Source organism: Phasianus colchicus, chromosome Z (genome assembly GCF_987193195.1).
Source record: "Phasianus colchicus chromosome Z, bPhaCol1.hap1.1, whole genome shotgun sequence".
NCBI classification, from domain to species: Eukaryota; Metazoa; Chordata; class Aves; order Galliformes; family Phasianidae; genus Phasianus; species Phasianus colchicus.
This window is the reverse complement of record NC_143476.1, coordinates 78881960-78898398: the sequence shown is the minus strand read 5'-3', so window position 1 is coordinate 78898398 and position 16439 is coordinate 78881960. Positions and strand designations below refer to the sequence as shown.

Here is a 16439-nt window from a genome sequence, read left to right as displayed (position 1 = left end):
GAACCGAGAAGCCCAGAACTGGATGCTACTCCAGAGTGGCCTCCAGGACAGAACAGAAGGGGAGGATCACCTCTCTTGATCTGCTGGCCACACACTGTTCCTAATGCCACCCAGGACACCATTTGTCCTTGGCCACAATGGTACACTCTGCTGGCTCATGGTCTACCTGTTGTCCACAAGGACAATAAGTTCCTTCTTCACAGAGCCCTTTCCAGTAGATCAGCCCCTAACTTGTACAAATGCAGACAGATCATTCAGCACAGAAATCTTGTTAATATTGTCAGGTCTGATTTTTCATATTAAAATTTATTTTCACATTCATATGTCATATTACATGTAAGGCTGAAAAACAGGAGAAGGTATTTTCGTATTACTTTTGGTTTTTACTATCTACTGGATAAAAAACTGGCTTCCATGCTCCACAGTGAATAAACAAAGCAGAACTTAACATGAAGATAACCATGGTTAGTACTGTTAGTTTTAGCCAACTCACAAACGCCTGCTGCTGAAGTAATTGTGGTACAGTTTATGTATTGCACTGGGCTGTGGAATCCACTGGATGGAATGAAATCAATTTATGCCAGTCTGATAGGTATTTTTGCTGAACTTTGAGCCATTCTTTCTAATGTGTTACTGACAGATTTTATAACAAAATGATAACAGTAATTTTTTCTTAGAATTTGGTCTTACAGCTAACAGTCTTGAAATGGCTAAGTGATGATGCAATCACTGGCAAAATTGATAAACAGCAAAATTCAGCTTTTTCACAAAGCTAAGTCATCGCCATTAGACTCTTTCACACTGCAGATTACTGACTTTGTATTACATCTACCATTAGGCTGTCTGAGTTGGTTTCAAGTCATTGTAAATATTAAAATGGACAGCTGGTCCATTTTACTCTTGGGCAAAGTAATGAGGCTAAACTTTAAAATATAAGCAGGTTTTGATGATTTTTTTCCTGCAAGAAAGTAAAGATCCTGGAAATGTGCCTCACATTACTTAGATAGTAAACTCTCCCTGAAGAACTCTATCCTTCTACATCATTCATTATCATGTATGCCAGGTAAATTACTATTGTTAATAATAATGCTGTTTTGCTTGGCCAGTAGCTAAAAAGTAAGACTGTAATTCACAATAGTCATGAGCAAAAGGAAAATGAAGAGTAAAAAAGAGAAAAAAATATGCTAGAGTCTGTAGACTGTCATTTGCAAACAGTGATATCCAGGGGAAGGCAAAGGCTGGTCATTTCAGTGCTAGACATCCTTTGTGGTATTACATAGTTCTGGTGTGAGACCAAGAACTTCTGCTCTGTGAGAAACTCCTGCATTTCAAAACATGCTTCTATTTCAAATTAGAAAGCAAATACAAAGCGTTGGCCTTTCCCATCACATAAATTTCAAAATCTGAATACAAAAATGAAAGTTGTGTATATAGTAACAGCATTAAATAATACAATTAACAATGTAACATAAATCTGAAGATAAGATGGAATTAATAGAAGTACAAAGTTGATGTGTTTTGACATAAACTGTTTTTCTAAAGTAGATTTCTCCTTGGAGAAAAACATTGCAACATAAAGTTCTGAAAAAAAGCCTAGATTAAGATACCTGCAGTTTTCAATACAAAGCTGCACCAATGGCAAAAGGAACAAATTGTTTTGTAACCACTAGGTTGAAACAATTCAACAAAAACATGTACCTACTGCCACATTCAACAAAATTAACAACTGCAGACCAAAATATTAAAAGGACAAAATAAAATATTTACTACTATAGCACGGATGTGATCTCACATTAGCCTTTAAAGCAGAAGTGACCAAGGTTTTCCAAGAGCAAATGATGATCTGGAGAGCTCCTTTGGTTCCGATTCACAGTAAAAAGGACCAGACATTGTGAAAAGTCTCATTTTTCCAGTAGTACTGGTAACTTTTGAACTGAGCTCATATTTTATTTAATGAAATTCCATACTGATGAACTAGGGTTTCTATAACAGAAATGAAACAAGCCACACTACAGACCATCATGGTAAAGGTAGAGTGAAATAAGCTTTATACAGCTTATAAATTTGTAACAAAGGATTTCGGAGGACACATGAACAATAAACTAGAGTAAAGCCAGGGTAGAGAGACACCACAACAGAGAGGGCATCCCTTTCTCCCTCAGATGTGAGTTGTGCTCCACCAGCAGAAGCCAAGGCATATTTGTCATGTCAGTCACACAAGTGAAGGGTTACTGCAGTGCTCATGCTCTTATGACACACAGACCCAGCTGCACACAGCAGAAACTAAAACGCAAATGAACAACAAATAAACAAACAACAGCTAAATCAATAAGCAAAAATTTCCCCACCAGCTGCACCACAAAGGGGACATACCCTGAGAAGAACTACTCAGTGCAGGAGCAGGCAGACGGTATCGTCAGTGCTGTTTGTAAAGCTGCAGGCAGGAGAGCATCCCAGAAGATTACTGAGAGGGAATTACATTAAGTGGGCCAGTGGTTGGTCCACACAGTTCATTTTCAGCTACTATAGAATAAAGGAAAGTCCTGCCTGAGCTGGAAAATATTTTTCCAAGAAGCAGCCTCCCTATAACTCTCATGAGAAATAGCTTACAAGAAAAAAAAGACAACAAATAATCACCACAGGGTATACTACTTCCATAAATGCTCCTCAGGCTGCAGTGTACAAAGAAAGGAGTCTTCAACCAAGAGGTGACCATTCAGCTGCATTTATGTCTTTTCTGTTTTAGCACAGCCAGACGTGAGTATCACAAAACATTGTGTGAGGGAGAGAGGAGCCAGCAACAAACGCCACAAGCAACAGAGATCATTACCATCCAGATGCTTTCTGATCCGAAATCAGCAGCAGGATGGCACTAAGCAAGGACAAGTGAGTGGGAATCAGAACACTTTGTTTGCAAGGCTTTGGCAATAATCTTGCTCATCTCTGTCAGATGAGTCCTACCCTTGAACTACTGCAGAAGGTCACTCAGCTGATGGAGTCTTGTTGTGCCATGTGGTGATGCTTTTCAGAGAAATAGCATTAGTCTTCACACACATTCACCACAGTTACCTGCAGAACTGCCTGCCTGGCTCCTGGTGACAGCCTGAAACATCTCTAGGTATGTAACTCCCTTTCCCTGATTCCTCACAGTGGCACTAGCAACAGCTTTAAAAGCTGTTGTTAACTCTCTCATTTCAGATTATTTTGTCTTAATTGACCAAATCCTTATCATCATCATACAAGCAACAGAAGTAGAAATGAATCTTGTTCGGCTGTCTGCTTGCAACTGTCAAGAGGAACAAATTAAACAAAGCAAAAGCTGTGTGTGTGGAAGCAGGGAAATGGTGAAAGGTGGCCAGGGAAAGGATAGTCCTGAGCAGGGGCAGATGTCAATAGGCCACTTTCACCCTGTTCCCTGTGAAGAGCAGTGAGAGCAGGTCGTTTGGGGCAGATCCACTCAAGGGTCACTGCTTTGGTTTGCAGCGTCTTAGCTGCAATATCCTGACGTCCATATCCTGACTCCACCTGCTTGTTGGCCACTCACTTTTCAAGGTATCCTCCTTAACCAAAAGGGCTGCCATGCTTCTTTTCCTTCCAGGAAGCCCTGGTAAGCAGCAAAACAGACACAATCCATAATGAATTGACTCTAGTAGTCAAGGAATCACTTGTCCTGCAAACAAGGAGGCAAGTTGCCTCTCCAGTCTTGGGAAACAGGTCACTAAATGCCCTGGCTAAAATGATCCCTTTCTGGTTACTTGAACAGTGCAGTCCACTACTACCTGCACAGATCTTTTGAATTACAACATCACCTAGGAATTTGATTTCAATAATTTAAATAGCCCCACTGGAAAAAGAGAGAAGCCAGCTTTTGACATTTGATACAAATGTGTAAATCCAAATGGGGAAGACAGAGGGCTACTGTTGCCCCACATCACTGGCCAGCAGCAAAATCAAGAAGATGCATCACCCAAGGTCGAGATCAGTTCTTGATTCTTGACTTCATACATACTTGCTGGCACTATTTTAAAGATAAAGCTAAGCAGGGTTTAATAACCTTATAAAAAACAAATGATGTCAGAGTTCCTCCTTTGTGCTACAGCTCAGAAAACAAAAAATTTCACTGGGAAAGTACTTGCATGTCACCATGGTTCTGACTTGAACCTCTCAATCTCCTCCATATCTTAATACTGTTTTATGACATAATACATTCTGTATGACAGTTGCTTAGTTACAAAGCCTCTTGGATCAACAGCTTCAAAATTAAAATTTTGCCAAAGGTCAGGTCCCACCAATGATCATTCAGTGTTTTAAAAACATATCTTTTATTATTTTCTTTAGCATCTAAGATAAATACTGAAAGAGATTTTACTATAATAGCTTATGCTCTGCTGAAGCAATGGTACAGCATGGAACAATATGTGCAATGCTATCACTGTAATTACAGACATACTTTAAATAGAAAGAAAGTTGTAGGGATGTAGGGGTTGGCCTCTTCTCCAATTAGGTAATTAGTGACAGGATGAGGGGTAATGGCCTTAAGCTGTGCCAGGAGAGGTTCAGGTTGGATATTAGGAAAAGCTTCTCAGAAAAAGTAGTGAGGTATGGGAACAGGCTGTCCAGGCAGGTCCCTGAAGGTTTTCAAAAAACATGTAGATGTGGCACTGAGGGACATGGGTTAATGGACATGGTGGTGATGGGCTGACAGTTGGACTAGATGATCTTAGTGTTCTTTTCCAACCTTATAGATTTTATGATTCTATGATTCTATAATCTCCTATTGTATACAGTTTGTACCTTAGCCACAAAAAAACAACATCAAAACAAACAAACAAAAAACAGTCTGACAGAGAAAAATATAATAATGAAGCTTTTGCCTAGCAGTAAAGTTTAGACAAGAAGTTTGACAAAATAAACATTTCCAAGCTCATGGAACAAAAATCAAATGAGCTATATATTTTATCAAGGCAGTATCTTTCACAAAGATTGTGGCTCCTTAAGAAAGAATTGCATTTCACTCCATGGACATTAATGAATCCCTTAGGGGCAAACACTATTACTTCAGTTTTCACAGAAGAACAGCATTTTCAAGCCTATGCACGTTCAGCATCATACAGAACGTAGCATGTCATCAAGACCTTCTGCCTGGCTGACTTCTCTAATTACCAAGTCTTTTTCCACTCATCCTGTTTCAGTCATTTATTTTGTGTAAATGTGCTATCAGGTTGCCACGACCTCTTACTGCCTTCCCTATATATTTTGTACCAGCTCAGCCTATATCCTGCATACCTAATCAGTCATGCAGTCCACAATGGCTATTTGCTTGTAAGCATGGGGTAGCATTTAATAAAATTAATTTCAGGCTTGGAACACCTTCAATAAAACTCTGACCAGACTGGCAGTTAACTTCACAGATTCCAGGCATTTTACTCATTTACAGCTGTTTTCTGGTGAGAAAAACATTTAACTCTTCCCCTCCTAACCTCAAAAGACAGTTCAGACATTTTAGAAAGTGCCAGTATCTTCTGGCAGTGATATTGCTAGAGATCAGTTTTAAACTGAGACAGGAGAGATTTAGGGTAGATATTAAAAGGCAGTTTTTCACACAGAGAGTGGAACAGGTTGCCCAAGGAGGCTGTGGATGCCCCATCCCCGGAGGCATTCAAGGCCAGGCTGGATGTGGCTCTGGGCAGCCTGGTCTGGTGGTTGGCGACCCTGCACGTAGCAGGGGAGTTGAAACTAGATGATCTTTGTGGTCCTTTTCAACCCAGGCCATTCTATGATTCTATGATCAGTGCTCATGCTGATTTGATAGAATATCTTTTCAGACCATCCCTTCATCTCCCATCTCTCTTTTCTCCTCTATCACAACAGAACACATACCAAGGACTGATACTGGATCCTGCAGGGTTTCCATAGCTGAAGGCCCCTTAGCCTACCAAGCAAGTTCAGAAATAGCCACTGCAGAAGACAGATACACAAGTGACTTCTCTAGGGAGTGTGAATGTATTCTCTCTAGATTAAACTTGAAAGTTCTCCTCTATTGCTTTGGAGGATGCTGAGAATTTGCCACTACTAAATACATGTGGAATGATACAGCATATGTAACAGGACTTTAAGAGTTGATGGAAAGTTTCTGACAACTTTCCATCCACATCCTACCATTCTAGAAACACTGAGCAGGTACAAGGACACCTCAGACTTGAAATACATAGTAACTACATGTTGTTTAGTATTGAATTTCTCTGCTTAAAAGTGATAATGCCCCCATAGTTCTATATTGTTATATTGTTCTAAAGGCAATAGTTTGCAGTGTGCTCCTGCTAACACTACATAGAGACACGAATGTTGTGATACTTGCTGAGTTTTCATTCACAACAATTTGTATTAAATGCCTTTTTATTACTAAACTTCACTGTCAGCTTGGAGAATAAACATTTACTTTGCATACTGAAAAACATTTGTTGCTTTCTGGATATGCAGGGTCAGACTGTGCTCAGTGTGATGATCGTATCACATAAAATATCTTTAAGAACAGTTACACAGCATACACTATAACTGCAAACAGATGTTTTGATGCTTAACATAAGTTTCAAGCAGGCCAAATGGAGGAAATTTTAGGAAGAAAAGAAGAGCAACCACTCTCAGAAAACCCAAAAGTCAAGCCATCAATAATATGGGTTGGCACGGAGTTGGTGATCAGTATGTTGTCTTGTTTTCTGGACTAAGTCTTCCATGCTACTAATACACACATCTCTACTAATGCATAATAAGCTTATTAAAAATCTCATGTTCCTCTATTTTGTGGCATTTTACTTATTATTCCAGCTTCACCATCAGCCAGCCCTCAGATAAAATCACCCAGCACTTCATAAGGAAACATTATACCAACATTCTTGTGCTCACAGAAGTTCCCAAGATGAAATGCCACTAAAACATCTGCCAGTAAAAACAAGCTGAGCACACACAGCCCACTCTGGATTTTATAGCACAGAACCACCGATGTGACTTCTAGATGCTACAGATGACATCAAGGTCTGTGTAATAACCCAGAGACTTCCTCTTCTGTGGAACAGCTAGAAGAATAATTTGAGAACAGAAATACAAAGGATTTGTCTGGACTGCAGAGTTCAGTTGTAAAGTCTCTGGTAATGATAGTCTGTGCCTTTTGGAGAAAGAAGGGAAAAAAAAAGAGAGAACTGCCTTCAAAGTCAAACAATGGCAAAGCATGCTGCTACTACAAACCTAAGTGAGAGATTGGGTCTGCTCTTTCCTCTTGGTGGCTTAAGATGGGTTGCTACGGATTTGCTAAGTAGTAAATCCATACCAGCTCAGCTGAAATTGCAGCTCTCCTGCAGCTTATAATGCCAGCAGATATCATGATAATAAGGAGACAGAGCACTCACATATTAGCAAAATACAATTGCCATTTCCACTGATACTTGTTTTCCACATATTCCATTTAAAAATGGCATCAGTCAGTACCTCATATTGATACAAAGCAACAAAATCTAACTCTTCCAGAAACACAGAAACTCTTAAAAAATAAGCTGGATGAGGTACAGCTTGGCAGCGGAGTGCACCCCTGTAGCTGACCACAAAATCCCACTTTTTGCAATTTCAGAGATTATTTTTCTTTTAATATCCACATATATGCCAGCTAAATATGACCCTGCTTAGTTTATGACTGCACCCAGAGATGGCTTTTCTCCAGACAGCTTCTTGTCCTACTTACCTCCCCTGTTAGTAATACTATCTATGCTTTGCCTTCACTTCAAAGGTTTCCATGTGCAGGATTTCAGGTTTTTTTTTATTATTATTATTATTTTTTATTTATTTATTTATTTATTTTATTATTTTTCTGCTTTGGTTGCTAAGGGGAGAGCTTTAGCATGGTGGTCAAAGATTTAGTCATATGTGAGCTGTAGGGAACATTATCCTTAGAGATTAATTTGGAAATCAAGGGACAATAAGCTGGGTATGTGTCTATTTTCCATTCATCAAAAGCTTTAGAAGTACGTCAAGATTTTTCTTCTCTCTAAATGAGATCTGTTATTCTTTTGTACTATTCAACTTCAGAGACAACAAAGAGAATATAATGCTTGTCTCTGGTGTCATTTACCCATCAGAAATAAAATTAGTAATTTCACTACAAATCAGAAAACAAACTACATTAATATGAAGAACAGCTCTACATGCATCAAAAGGTTGTTTCACAACCGTCTTTCAGATGTACTAAAGGCAGCTGCCTCACTGTGAAGTTAATTCAATAAGCAGAGGGAATGTAATTCATTTGGTACATACTGTTTGCTAATCAAAGAATATTTCTTGGCACATAAACTGTGCCTGACAGAACATTACGCCAGAAAACATATTGTTAGTCCTCGAAGTTTTTCATCAAATGCAAGAACGTAATGTACGCACACGTGTGAGTCTCCTTATCCAAGTAACAGACAAAAGCTGTGGTATGAAGCTCTGCAGAAGTGATCCATTGATATGAGTTCACAAGAAACAGCTTTTCCTATTTGCTCTGGCTAGAAAGATGGAAGACTTTTGAATTTCTATTTCTTTCAAATTGTTATCCCACTGAGTATGATCTCTGATGATAGCAGCAATACCTATAAAGGAAGTTTATCAGTAAATATCAATCCTAGTGACTTCTGGCTTGTGAGCACAAAACTCCTTGCCACCTCAGTCTCGATTCAGTGAGGAACAAAATCTTTGCTTGCTCTGAAAAATCATGAGTAGCACCATCGAAGACTGCTCCACAGTAGCTGGAACAAGTGGACTTGCAACACAACAGTCACACTAAAGAGCTGCAAACCCCACCAGCTCATCAGCTAAAGAGGAATATTTCATACCACGTGCACAGATTGCTGCATACAGTCTGCTTGTGATTTTCCTAGTCTTCCAGATGCTGCAAACCAAGAGAAAAACATGTTTTCTCTCTCAGACCACTGTTCTTGCAATCTTAAATAATCTCATGAGTCATGAACAATCTGATATGTCTTATGGGATCCACAAGGATCCAAACTCCGTGCTGTTCTCAAAACTAAGTAGATAAGTGACCACTGTGTAGAAGAGGGGAAAAACTGAAACATGTAAGGGTCTTATTTGAAGACACTGAAAAGAAACATTTTCTAAACAGAGTATTTCATTTATGAAAAAAAAAAAATGCAGCTGCCAGCTAAAGGACATGCACAACATACCTGCATGCGATAACAGAATCCGATGTGTCATTTGTTTTGAAAAGAATTGAACGTTCCTGCAAATAATCATTAGATGGTTCAGCGTAGCAAACTCCATGTAGCTGGAACTACACCCCAAGTCCTTTAGTATGGTTAACACACTTTTAAGTTACTGAAATATTAATGCAATGAGATTGAAGAGAATTCTGACAATTCCACTAATTGTATTCCACCCTTTAATTGCTCATCTATTTATTTTTAACAGGATCATCACCACATGAGGAGCAGTTTTGAGTATACTTGATTTTCACTTTGAACACTTAGTTCGATATATGAGCTCAATTTCTGTATAAATTAACACATATTTCAAGACTGTGTCTTCCTGCACTTGTTTTCAATAACTAGTAGATTTCAACTTCCATACTTGTAAGTCAAAATACTAGCTCTGGAGATATTTTAGAAGTTCTTTTGTTTTGTAATGGTTAAAAGAGCTATGAAGTAAGGGAAAAAAGTATACAAGGAGCGGACACAGTTCACATGGCAGAAAGACAGGCAGAAAGGTTAGGCAGTGGAGTTGCTCTTTGTGTGAGAGGGCAACTGGAATGGATCAAGTTCTGCCTAGGGATGAATGATGAATGAGTGGAAAGCTTAAGGGGCAGGCTAATATGGGTGACACCTTTATAGGTGTCTACTACAGGCCATCTGACCAGGACGAGGAAACTGATGAGGTATTCTCCAGACAGCTGAAAGTAGGAGGCACTGGTTCTCATGAGGACTTCAGACACCCGGAAAAGCAACACTGCAAAGCATGCACAGTCTAAGAGGTTCCTGCAGTGCACAGAATATAACATTCTGACACAGGCGGTGGAAAAGCCAACAAGGAAAGGTGTGCAGCTGATCTTGTTCATATAAATGAGGATGGACTTGTTGGAGATGTGATGGAGATGTGAAGGCTGGGGACAACTTTGGATGAACTGACCATGAGATTGTGAAGTTCGGGATCTTACATGGAAGAAAAATGGGCAGTAAGTAGGACTGTTAACCCTGGACTTCAAGAGAGCCAATTTTGACTTCTTAAGGGACCTATGTGAAGGCACCCCATGAGTTACAGCTTTGCAAGGTAAGGAGGCCCAAAAGAGTTGGTTAATATTCAAGAACCACTCCTGAGCTCAAGATCTGTGCATCCCTGAGAAATAAGACAAAGATGACAAGAGATCTGCATAGAATCTGCACTGAATCACAAAATTACAGAATTGTACGGATTGGAAGAGGCCTCCAGAGATCATCAAGTCCAACTCCCCTGCAGAGCAGACTCCTTACAGCAGGCTGCACAGGTAGATGTCCAGGGAGGTCTTGAATATCTCCAGAGGAAAACCCACAGCCCCTCTGGGCAGCCTGTTCCAGTGCTCCGTCACCCTCACTGGGAAGAAGTTTCTTCACATATTGGTGCGGAATTTCCTATGCTCCAGTTTATGGCCATTTCCCTGTGGGGTCCTGTCCCCACAGACTGCTGAAAAGAGGTTGGCCATGTCCCTTTGACTCCCATATTTAAGATACTTAGAAGCTCATGGAAAAGCTCAAATGGAAAAAGTCTACATAATTTGGAAAAGGGGTCTGGCCACCTGGGAGGATTATAGGAATATTGTCAGGACATGCAGCAGTGCAACAAGGAAGTCTAAGGCAGAGTTGGAATTAAATTTGGCAAGGAGGAGAGACTTCTGGCAAGGGAAGAAGGAAGGCTTCTTTAAGCATGTCAACAGCAAAAGGACACACTGAATGAGTACCCTGGTAATGGAGGACACTGACTAGGCAGAGATAATGAACACTTTCTTTGCTTCAGTCTTTACTGCTGAGATTGTCCCACAGGAATCCCTGACCCTGGAGATACGAGAGTGTGGAAAGGAAGACTTCCCCTCTGCTGAGGTAGATCTGGACAGAGATCTAGGCAAACTCAACTCACATGGTTCCATGGGACCAGATGGGAATGCATGCCCAAGAGCTCAGGGAATTGGCAGAAGTGGCTGCCAAGCCACTCTCTATCAACTTTGAAAGGTCATGGAGAATGGGAGAGGTGCCTGAAGACTAGAGGAAAGCCAGTGTTACTTTAAGAAAGGCAAGAAGGAGGATGTGGGAAACTACAGGCCAGTCAGCCTCATCTCCACCCCTGTAAAGGTGATGAAACAGCTTTTTCTAGATGAAAGAAAAGAAGGTTATCAGGAGTAGTCAACATGGATTTACCAAGGGAAAATCATGCTCAGTGAACCTGGTAGCCTTTTATGATGCTATGACAGGGTGGGTATATGAAAGCATTTAATGTTGTCTACTTTGACTTCAGCAAGGCTTTTGACACTAGCTCCCATAACCATCCTTGCTGGTAAGCTTAGAAGTTCGGTGATAGAAGGGTGGAACAGGGGTAGACAGAGAACTGAGGCTGACAGATAGGCAGAGCACATAGGGTTGTGATCAGCAACACAGAGCCTAGTTGGAGGCCTGTAGCTGTGTTCCCCGGGACTTGGTACTGGATCTAGTCTTCTTTCATAACATCATCAGTGACCTGGATGAACAGTTAGAGTGCACCTGAGCAAATCTGCTGATAACAGAAAGCTGGCAGGAGTGGCTGATGCATCATAAGTCTGTGCAGACCTATTCAGCAAGACCTGGACAGGCTGAAGACTTGTGCAAAGAGGAACCTTGTGAGATTAAATAAGGCTAAGTATAATTTCCTACATCTGGGAGGAATAACCCCATGCACTAGCACAGGTTAGTGGCTTACCCACTGGAGAGCAGCTCTGTAGAGAAAAACCTGGTGGATAACAAGTTGACCATGTGCGCATTTGTGGTTAAGAAGGCCAGAGGTATACTGGGGAGCATTAGGAAGACTACATAACCAGCAGGTCGAGGTGAGGTGATCCTCCCCCTCTATCTGCTCTGGTGAGGCCACATCAGGAGTGCAATGCACTGTGTCAATTTCAAAGACACAGAACTTCAAGAGAGCGTTTGGCAGAGGGCCACAAAAATTATTGAGGGCAGGGAGCACTCCCCATCTTAGGAAAGGCTGAGAGACCTGGGACTGTTCAGCCTGCAGAAGAAAAAGCTGAGGGGGAATGAATGCTTATATGAGACCTGCTCCTAAAGTAATGGCTCCCATTTTCTTATGTTGGCCTATGATGTCAGAAGCAGACATTGGTGGTTTGGCAGTAGAGTCTGAACCTTCGCATCATTCCATTACATTTTGTTGCTGTGTGACAGATGGCAGCAGAGGGACAGTCTGACAAAATGGTGCCTAACATGGAAGTGCGTATGAAGCAAAAGCAATGAATTCCATCCATGTGGAAAAAATAGTACTCATTGATGCTCCATTCAACAGAATGTGTATGGAGACCAAACAGGGGATGTGAGCACAGTGAGATGGTGAATGGTGCATTTTAGCAGTGGCAAAGTGCGTCACTTCAGTTGGTGCACATTTTTTTTTGAAGAGTGTGTCCTGCAGGCTCTTGTTCAAATGGTGACAATACATAGCTAATTGTGGTGACTATGCTGAAAAAACATGTTTTGTAGCCTGAGAATGTGTTTTTATTAAATTTATTAAATAGTGTTATTGTGCTCTTTGTACCTTTTGTAGTTTCCATGGAAATAAATAGGAGGCATTACTTTGAGAACAACCTATGCCAGGCTCTTTTTAATGGTACCAAGAGACAGAACAGGAAGTAATGGGTACAAAGAAAAAAGTTCCATATGAATATGAGGAAGAACTTTACTGGGAAGGTGACTGAACACTGGAACAAGCTTTCCAAAGATACTCAAAACCTGCCTGTGTGCTTTCCAGTGTAACCTAATCTACGGAACATGCTTCAGCAGGTCCCTTCCAACCCCTATGATTCAGTAAACATCTCAGTCAAAATTTGGAAAAACAAGTCACGTAGGCCTGCCCAACTGTTTCACTCACATTTCATATTGCATAGTTTGTGATCTCCTGTAGACAAAGCATTTTTTTTTAAACTTGTTATGTTATTGATGCAGCAAGTTTCAAGAGTAACCTGGTAGTTTCTCAGCTGTGCTACTTTATGTTCTAAAGAACACACAGAAAGATGTTTACCAGAGAAAACAAATGCCTGAACACCAAGGTGAGGGCTTAAAAGTAAAAGCCATCAGCAAAGCAGGATTTCAGTACTGAGAAGTGCACTTCAGACTCACCAGTAAGAGTGGTACCCTGCCCAAAGGAACCTATAGAAACACACGCTGTGGATACACAAAACAATTGCAAGTACAATTGTACAAAAATTAGTGAATCATATTCAACTGCCTATAAAAGCTTCTGTGTCACTGTTTTGTTGTTTCAGGTAACATTTGTCCCGATTTTTCCTACTGAACAGTCACTTGGGAAAGCTGTCATGAAAAATGGTTCAATTCTTCTCAAAAGTGAGGCATGTTTTCTTCAGAGGGCATAGAATCACAAACATTGTGCTATTCATCACACAGAAGAGGCAATGTTCCCAGCGGACCTTTCTAGCACAGAAGCAACCATACAGAGACCAGAACATTAACAGGTCGTTCTTCCCCATTACAAATTATTCTACTCTGCAACACTGTTTTTTGTTTTTGTTTTTGTTTTTTTAACTAGAAATCTTATGACTTGGCATTAAATTTCACGTTTAGTAGCAAGTTGTCAAGAACACAGTCACACATACTTTCCTTTAAGCTGAAAATTGGCTGTGATTTATCAAAGTCAGCAAGGTATAAATAATGCATGTCTTGCACAGACAACATTTTTTTGTAATGTAAGAACTAATGGCCTGTCAACACAGCATTCCAAATACACAACCTCTACAATGGTTTACAGAGTTTCTTCCCTCAATTTTTTTAATATAATAAATGAAGGGCTGTTGGGAGGCAAAATCACTCCAACTGAGTCCTAACAACTATGATATTGTATGTGACAGTATGCAGAGAGACATCATATATCTTTAAGATGAAAGATAGTTAAGGATGCAAAATTCTGCATTATCAGAACTTTGCTGATGAGCACAAATGAAAAAAAAATTATATTTACTCAATACTTGAAGCCCAGCATATAAATCAAAACTTAAATTATCTCAGCGCATTCTCACTTTGAATACTGTGAGCTCCTCAAAATAAAAATGATGCTAAGATATTTGAGTGAGCCCAGAGAAGGCAAAAGAGATCATAATGCAACGAGAAGGTGTGTCCTGTGAGGAGAAAGTGAGGATAACTGGGTTGTTCAGTCTGGAGAAGGGGAGGCCAAGAGGTAACCTCACTGCTCTCTGTAGCTCCCTGAGGAGGAGAAGCAGAGGGAGGTACCACGCTCCACTCCTGGGAATCAAAGGCAGGAAAGGAGGCTCCATTGTGATGGTGGTCAAACACTGGCATGGGCTTCCTGGAGAGGTGGTTAATGCCTTAATGCCCCATGGCCTGTCTAGTGTTTAAGAAACATTTGGACAATGTCTTCAATAACATGCTTAACTTTTTGTTAGCCCTGAAGTGGTCAGGCAGTCAGACTCAATGTAGTCAACACAGAATAGTTCAGTTGTAGGTCCCTCGCAACTGAACTATTTTATGCAGTTCGGGGAGGAGGAGAAGGGGGGAAGCCAATCCAATCACGTATGATTTCATGAGGCTTTTATGCCAGAGTTTCTTCCAAGATAAAATAGTTCCTCCTTAAATCTGTTGCACACTAAATATTTTAGAATTATGCTAAAGTTCTGAATCTTAGCCACTGTGGTACAGCAGAAACACATCTGCTGGAGTTTCTGTAAAAAGGAATTAGAAAAGCAGCATTACCAACACATAGTCAGTATAGTCAGCTCAAGTTACCTAAACAAACTTACCTTTCTGTTATTGTTTCTCTGAGACCACTTGCAACACCTTTCACGACTGTACTAGCCTTTGGTGTCAGCACTACTTGAGATATAAAAAAGGAGCCCTTCTTTCTTCTTTCAGTGATTGATGCCTGGAGGAACTGAATTAGTTTTTCTGGATCTGTTGTGTTTGCCCAAGGAGCTGGCATCATCTGGCCTGGCCAAAGAAATGGTACCTCAAGAGCCACTGGGCTGTGATAAAAAACCAGCACTTGGTGTTCCTTTTCCCACAGGTACTGGAGGCTTACTTCATGGGCAAATATAGCAGGACACATTTTGTTTCCATATGTGTCCTTGAGCATCTGGACAAGCTTTTCATGATGGTATTTCTGCATTCCATAGAAATGATTGAAGTCCAAGAAAACCGCTTCTTTTGGGTGGTCAGCAAGGAATGCGTTGATCTCTTCCAGGCCTTCCTTGACTTTGGCACTGAATAAGCCATGAGCAAAGTAGAGTTCGTTGTCTGGGTCTCTGGGCTTGGTGGAAATCCTAAGATCAAAATACCGTATACCTGCACCCAGCTGGCTGGTGAAGTTCATGGTCTGTGTAGCTAACCACTTCCTCATCAGCTTTTTAGCCACAGTCCCAAAGACAGACACAAAGTTCTGGACCGTTTCTGGCTGTTCAGGCCCAACTGGAGAGGCTTCATCAATGTAGAAGCTGAAAGAGTCATGGGAACCTAAAAACAGAACAAAGAAGAACAATCAGTATTGGTTGTATGCAATAGAAGGTATTAATGATTCTTTCTTTCTGATCTCTGTCAACATTTTCCCACCAGCTCTCCACAGGAACTTGAATGAAAAGAAGTTAACTGTTTTACAGCTTGTCTAGGCATTCTCTCACTCTTTCAGCTCTTATGACCTTTCTGTACTACTTAAGTCAGAGGTTCTGAATGTCAAAAAAAACCTGATAAAAATTCAGCAAAATCAGACACATAACATATCCCCAGAGCCAATGCAAAGATGAGAATCTGGCCCTGTGCTCTGAATAGTGCATTGTCTGGTTTGCACAACAAGCCACACATCTTTGCACGAGTGTAAAAATGCCAAAGATGTGTAACCTTTCTGATCTTTTCTTTACTTCAAGTCTCAAATCATCAGAAAGGTTACTAAATGCTGTTTTCCTTCTTAAACATACCTCTAAATTATTTTTGCCATGCTACATAAATAAAACAGAAGCATGGATAGCATGTTCCTTCATTAAAACACAGAGACTCCACTGTCTGCTCTTGACAAGAACACGACCACTACTAAACATACCCATGTAAAGAAGCTACCATTTTCTACAAAACAACATGGTTGTATACAAATTTCTAAGACAAACTGCTTTGCAAAAGTCTGGTTGTGTCAAGGTACGTCCATAAAAATATGCACACATT

General features: G+C 40.5%; 1 protein-coding gene across 1 annotated transcript in view; it reads right to left on the bottom strand.

The window, feature by feature from the left end:
* PLCXD3 (phosphatidylinositol specific phospholipase C X domain containing 3) overlaps positions 1-16439 on the bottom strand; it is a 96316-nt gene that overhangs the window by 25480 nt on the left and 54397 nt on the right. The window contains exon 2 of the mRNA XM_031605029.2: positions 15032-15740. Within this exon, the coding sequence (XP_031460889.1) occupies positions 15032-15740 (709 nt within the window). The remainder of the gene's footprint in view (positions 1-15031; positions 15741-16439) is intronic.